Source organism: Ornithorhynchus anatinus, chromosome 3 (assembly GCF_004115215.2).
Source record: "Ornithorhynchus anatinus isolate Pmale09 chromosome 3, mOrnAna1.pri.v4, whole genome shotgun sequence".
Taxonomy (NCBI): Eukaryota; Metazoa; Chordata; class Mammalia; order Monotremata; family Ornithorhynchidae; genus Ornithorhynchus; species Ornithorhynchus anatinus.
Window position 1 is genome coordinate 74,441,887 of NC_041730.1, and position 6,700 is coordinate 74,448,586.

The 6,700-nt window shown below is 45.4% G+C and overlaps 1 protein-coding gene across 1 annotated transcript; it reads left to right on the forward strand.

The window, feature by feature from the left end:
- The first annotated feature begins 560 nt into the window (after positions 1-560).
- Positions 561-6,117, forward strand: PMAIP1 (phorbol-12-myristate-13-acetate-induced protein 1). Its single transcript, XM_029059448.2, has 2 exons — positions 561-752; positions 4,129-6,117. The coding sequence occupies exons 1-2, from the start codon at positions 698-700 to the stop codon at positions 4,239-4,241; spliced, it is 168 nt and encodes a 55-aa protein (XP_028915281.1). The 5' UTR covers positions 561-697; the 3' UTR covers positions 4,242-6,117.
- The last annotated feature ends 583 nt before the right edge of the window (positions 6,118-6,700 follow it).

Sequence of the window (6,700 nt, forward strand, 5' to 3'; positions counted from 1 at the left end):
GTGTCTACCCCAGCGCTTAGAACAGTGCTCTGCACATAGTAAGCGCTTAACAAATACCAACATTATGATTATGATTACAGTAATAAATATATACAAATATGCACAGTGCTAAGGGGAGGGGAAGGGGGAAGAGCAGAGGGCGGGAGAAGGGGGAATGGGGAGGAGCAGAGGGAACGGGAGGGCTCAGTCTGGGAAGGCCTCCTGGAGCTCTGAGGAGGGCTCATGGGGGTACAGGTAGAGGGTCCGGGCGCGACCCCACCTCCTTTCGGCGTCGTGGAGGGGAGCGGGCCGGGCTTGCCCGGGCAAGTGGCACCGCCCATCCCGCGACCGGCCGCGGCTTGCCCGCCCCTTCCCGGCCCGGGCCGCGGAAGCCAGTCCTGGGGGGCGGGGCGGGGCGGGGCGCGGACCTTCAGCTTTCGCTACGTCACCGGGAAAGTCCCCTGTGTGGCCTAAAGTGCAGGTCCTGCCGCCCCCAGCGCAGTGCCATCGGGACAGGGGAGGGAGGAGGAGCGCCGGCTGCTCGGCCTCTCCATCCACCCACCCACCCACCCATCCATCCATCCATCCATCCCTCCATCCATCCAGCCCTCCGGGCTGCAGCGCCCGCCAGTCCGGCCCAGCAGCGTGCCCTTGCCCGGGCGAAGCCCAGCTGGTCCCTCCCACCGCCTGGCATCTCCAGCCCCAACCGCTCTCCCTCATGATGCCCGCCCGCAAGGCGCGGAAAAGCGCGCAGCTCAGCACGGCTCCTGCAGGTAATCCTCATCATCATCATCATCCTACTGCTCATGATGATGGTGTTCGTGAAGCGCTTACTATGTGCCGAGCACTGTTCCAAGCGCTGGGGTGGATGCAAGCTCATCAGGTTGGACGTGGTGCTCGCAGTCTTCCCCATCTTGCAGAGGAGGGAACGGTGGCCCAGAGCAGTTAAGTGCTTACTATGTGCTAGGCACTGTAATGAGCGCTGGGGTGATACAGGCAGATCGGGTTGGATGCAGGCCCTGTCCCAAGTGGAGCTCACAGGCTCACTCCCCATTTTACAAATGAGGGAGCAGAGAAGTGAAGTGACTTGCTCGAGGGCACACAGCAGACGTGGAGTGGAGGCGGAATTAGAACCCACGTCTTCTGAGTCCCAAGACCGTGCTCTTTCCCGCTGAGCCACGCTGTAGGGGGGTCGGGATGGGGGCTTGAGATGGAAAATGGGGGGGGGGGCGTGAGGAGGAGGAAGAAATGGGGAGGGCTGCTTGCCCGGAGGGGCAGGGGGCTGGAGGAGAGGGCTGTAACCTGCCGTGGCAAGAAGGCATTCATCGGGATTGACCTCGCAATCAGTCGATCAATCAATGGTACTATCTATCGACCCCTTATCGTGTGCAGAATACTGTACAAAGACTTTGGGGTGTGACTTCCCCCTCTAGACTCCGAGGTCCTTGTTTGGAGGGAATTTGCTTGATGTTACATTGTACTTTCCCAAGCACTTAGTACAGGGCTTTTGCACACGGTAAGCGCTCAATAAATATTATTATTATAAGTAATAGTAATACAGCGTAACAGGGTTTGGTAGGCACGTTCCCTGTCCACCAGGAGTTGGCAGTCTGGAGGGGTTGTGCGCCTTGCAGATCCCCTGTTGTGGGGCAGGGACTGCCTCTGTTGCCGAATTGGACATTGCAAGCGCTTAGTACAGTGCTGTGCACATAGTAAGCGCTCAATAAAAACGATTGAATGAATGAATCCCCGCGGGGCATCCACTTTGGGGGGCACAGGACGAGAGGGGAGAGAAAGTCGCCCCACCGCCCTCCCCCTGGCCACTATCCCCCCGCCTCAAGCCCCACCCCCGGTTGCCACTTCGGGCGCCAAGGCTCGGGGATCCCAGTCGCCTAGGGAACGGGGAGAGGTGGCCCCGGACAAGGATGTCCCCATGCTAACTCTGCGGGGATCATGACAAAAGAAACAACCCTCCGCTTCGTCCCTCAAAACAAAGACACCCCCGGACACAGGCTCACCCAGCCGTCCAGCCCGGCCCAGTGCCCGTTCCGTTTGGCCTGCAGCCGCGACTGAAAGTGGTGGGAATTTCCTGACTCACACGTTCCTCAATCCTCCTTTTTTCCCCTCTATCCTCCTTTTCCCCTCACTCTCATTATTTTCTCAAAAAAAGCCCAGCCGGTCCCTGATCCCTCTCCCTTGTACTGCAGTCTCCACTCCAGGGCTGGCTTGGGTGATAGTCGGACTGCAAATCTGCGTTTTCTGGTTAGGATTGAGTCTGAGGGTTATTGCAACAGACAGGCATATCTTGCTGCTCACCATCTCCTTACAGCACCGAGGAGGGGAAGTCCAGACCGTCAATTCTCGCAGAGCCCAGGGTTAAGGAAAACGGCTATTATGATGCTAACCTGCGTAAAACCATATCTGCCGAGGCATTCAGTGGAAATGCATAAGTAGAGGCTAGCCTTGGTGCAAAACAGGGAAATTACAAAAGAAGAATAAGGCATGTTATCCGCCCTTGAGGAGATTACAATCATTACAGTAAATATTAAGAAATGCCTCCTGTCCCATTCCTACTTCCCAAAACCTTTCTGCCCCACAATACATAAAGCTGCAAAATTTTAACTGCCTTGTGCCAAAGTTAGATTAAAATATCACACATTCCCACCTTATAATTTTTTTGATTGCTAAAGCACTTAAAATTATTTCTTTTTAAAATGTTACACCAGGCAGGAGCTGCAGGACAAACATAGAAAATGAATACATGACAAAATTACAATAAGATCATTTTTATGAAATTGGTGGGGAACAGATTGAATGTAGATTTACTGCTTGATGGTCATACCAAGTCCTGCCCCACAATTTCTTATCATGGTAAAAATCCCAACACAGTTAGTTTGTAAATTCCATCAGTGAGAAAGTCAACACTAATGAAAGATATATCATTGTTTCCTAAAGGGATATAATTGGATGTAATCTAGAGAAATATTCCATTTCATTATGGTCTGTGAAACCAAGTCCTGGCTGCGTAGTGGCATAGGAGGTTGGGAAAAAGCCACCACTCTGATTCAAACTCTTCATATCACAGCTTCCAGTCTCTCTCTGTCTCTCCTTTTCAGTTCATATTCCACACTGCGGCCCAGATCATCTTCTCAAAGCAATGTACACAACTGCTTCCCATTACTGGGCATCAAGCTAAAATTCCTGTACATTACTTTCCACAGCTTCCATATTAGCTCTCTTCACCTGCTTCTCCCCAGCTTGAGTTCTTTGCTCCTCCCAAGCCATACTAACTTTATTCCCCACTTGAGTCCCTTGCCTCCAACCCCTTGGTCACACTGTTCTCTTGAATTGCCTTTTCCCCCAGACCACCAGAATTTAGCCATCTCCAAATCCCAAACCCTCCTTCAAATCTTACCATTCAGGAGCCATCATCAATTACTTCCTGATATTCCAACCTGCTAATCCAAGTCAAATCGAATAGCAACCTTACTTATGTGAGCTACCTTACTTATATGAGCCACCTTCAGGACCTGTGATTACATTTTTATTCCACTGTATACTCAGTTATTAATTTATCCTATCTCAACCTAGCTTATTTGCTCTACTACTTGTGGAGTTCTTGTTATTTCTACTCCTCTATTTTAGTAATTTTGGCATTTGTTAAGTGGTTATTGTGTGCCAAGCACTGTACTTAAACTCTGGGGTAGATATAAGATAATCAGGCTGGACACACAGGCCCTGTCCCCCATGGGGCTCACAGTCTAAGCAGGAAGGAATCGGATTTAATCCCCATTTTACAGATGAGGAAACAGGTTCACATAAGTAAGTGACATGCCCATGGTCATACAGCAAGCAAGGGCAGAGTCAGGATTGAAACCTAGGTCCTCCAACCCCCAGGCCTGTACTCTTTCCATTAGGCCATGCTGTATTTTTTTGTACTTATGTTTGTGTGTTTGACTCCCCCAGTTAGGTTGTAAACTCTTGGTAGGCAGGGAACTGGTATTATGCTTCTGATGTATTTTCCCAATACCTTGCTTCCAGACAGTAGATGTTCAATAAATACCATACCACTGATTGATTGTGTGACATTGAGCATCACTGCTACTGGGAATTAGCCAAATTGTTGATTTTTGTCTGTTTGTTTTTTAGAGCAGGATGCTGTGGCAGAATGTGCTGCTCAACTGCGGAAAATTGGAGATAAGTTGAATTTACAACAGAAACTTCTATATGTACTTTACAAACTCTTCAGCCCAGGAACCTGACCTCCCTTCAAAAAAATAATAAAAAGTATTTTTTTTTAAATGGAAGCATCCGGAAGGCCCAGATTTCATCAAGACTAACAGATTGCATTGGTTACTGAGAGTGTTGTGTTGGTGGAGAAAGGATATCTATTGGAGATGTATTGGAAGACGTGGTTGTGCATCTGGAAAATTGGTGACAGCCATTTTCAAATAGAAAATGTTCGGGGATTTGGCGGGTGGGGGGAACAAGACAAAATTGGAAGAATCCTGAATGAGGAATTTTCTGCAGTAAGAAGTGCTGCATCAGTGTTACTAAAGTTACTGTTCATCAAGTTCATTTGCACACCGACCGGACAGAGAACATGGATCCAGCGGCTGACAGGGAAGGATGCCCACTTCTTCTTCTGAATACAGAACTGGAAGGAGGCATATTTCCTGGCTTCATTCATAGTTCCTGATGGTCTTGAAAATGTTTTTCTTTGTTTGATTTTTAGGGTTTTTTTTTTTTTGTTTTTCATTTTGGTTTTGATTTTTTTAAATAAAAAACAAAACACTCCAGCCAACGAATCTGGAATGAAATATTTGTCTTTGACTCAGGTCACTGCAGTTGTCAAAGAATTTTGGTGCTCTGTATAGGAAATCTAAAATGATACCCTTTAGGATTAGGTTAGCAGTATTAACAATGTCTAGTTTGCAGGTCTGCCTCATGAGTGTACAATATTACAATGTGCTTTCTTTGGAAATCTGTAGAACAAAATGACCAGAGTCACTTTAAGCTTTTCTGTAGAGTTTAGCGCATCAGAACAAACAGAGAAAGCATAATAAACTGCACTTCATATTTTCAAGGGTCTGATCTTCTAGGTGAACTTACACTTGAAATATTTCTGCTGAATTCATTAATGACATAGTCACATTCTGGCACAATGAAATTTCACACTCCATATACTAGTTTTATATCAAATTAAGGTTATGGTGGAATTAGTGTCATAAAGAATGTTTAAAATGAAATGAATCATATGCATGTTTTATCAAATGCAATTCATTAGTAAATAAGTCATAATATAATCATCAGTGGCTCTATTTGAAAAAGGCAGCAGAGGTTGTTAAAGAGACGAGAGTATCGTTACAAGAAAAAGCCTTCAGTGATATGCTTGACAAAACTAATGCTGGTGAGTTGCATATCAGCAAGTAGCTTTGGATAAAAGGCACCTTTAGGAGATGAAGTAATAAATAATAGTATTAATGATGGATTTATGTGAATGAAACTTTACTTCACATTGGTCAAGGGCTTGCAGTGGAATTTTTTTACACTGAATTATACAGTATTTTCATACATACTTGATAATTTTAGCTCTGGGATATAAAATGACCAGAAGAAGAATGTTAGTGCAGTATTTCTTACTTGCTGTATTCTTCCCCCATTAGAATGGATGGAGGCAAGGTGGCCAGAGGTTAAAGGGACATTTTGCATTGATTCTGGCCTATTAACATAGTCCTCAAATGCAGAGGTTCTGGTCTTAATTTAACAAACGATCAGCTATTCAGTAAAGAGATTTGCTTTATTTATTTAGTCTATTTATAGATTCTGTGTTCAGACCCTGTTCTTTGGTATGTGTGTGTTACTTGTTTATTGAAAACATTTTCTCCAAGTTATACAGAAAAGGATTTATAACTGTACTGCTTGGTCAGGAAAACTGAATGTAGCATGGGGTTTTCTGAGTACCAAATTAAAAACTACTATCTAGTTTTTTTTCAATGGGGCCCAGGGCTTCCTAATTTTAATAAACTTGGGGTTTCTGGTTACAGTGGTCAGGCATTTTGGCTATATTGTAATGGTATTTTTACCATTAATATAATTTGTTACTGTGTTAATAAACTAATAAAATGATAACTAGTACTGCTTTTGTTATCATCACATGAGTTGATTTGGGACAAAAATAATTCTCAGCTAGAATTGAATGAATTGTCCAGATCATGCAGAAGGTTAAGGTTTGACTTCAAGCTACCTACATTTCATTTGTGTTTCTAAACACTCGACATTCAAGCCCCCAAGCATCGCTTTGGGGATGTGTGGGCCGGGAAGTGCAGTTGCAATTTGAATTCTTATTCTGGCCTCTAAGTATTGTGTAGGAAGTTTGTGGCAACCAAGCTACGGCTTCACCACTGTGTGCATGAAGAAAATTGGATGTAACACTCCTTATGAACTCACTGAGACTAAAGTCCCAGAAGTCCACAGAGACAATCATATATCTATATTGCAGTGCACCACCCCGCTCCTACCCAGAAGTAAGGCCTGGCCCAACATTCTTATTGGAATTTCAAATTTAAATTAGTAAATTTCTCAAAAGACCACTTAAGGTGCTATTTTATCAACAAATTCTCAGTGCCACTTGTACTTGATTCTCCCACCCCATTCCTTTGCTCACACTGCTCCCCTGGCCTAGAAGTTCTTCCCATTTAAATTTGCCCCCATTCCCATC

Bases quoted from the DNA above. Each gene is read 5' to 3' on its own strand.
- PMAIP1 (XM_029059448.2), top strand. From the start codon at position 698: ATGATGCCCGCCCGCAAGGCGCGGAAAAGCGCGCAGCTCAGCACGGCT. The intron at 753-4,128 runs GTAATCCTCATC...TTTGTTTTTTAG, and splicing joins GCTCAGCACGGCTCCTGCAG to AGCAGGATGCTGTGGCAGAA.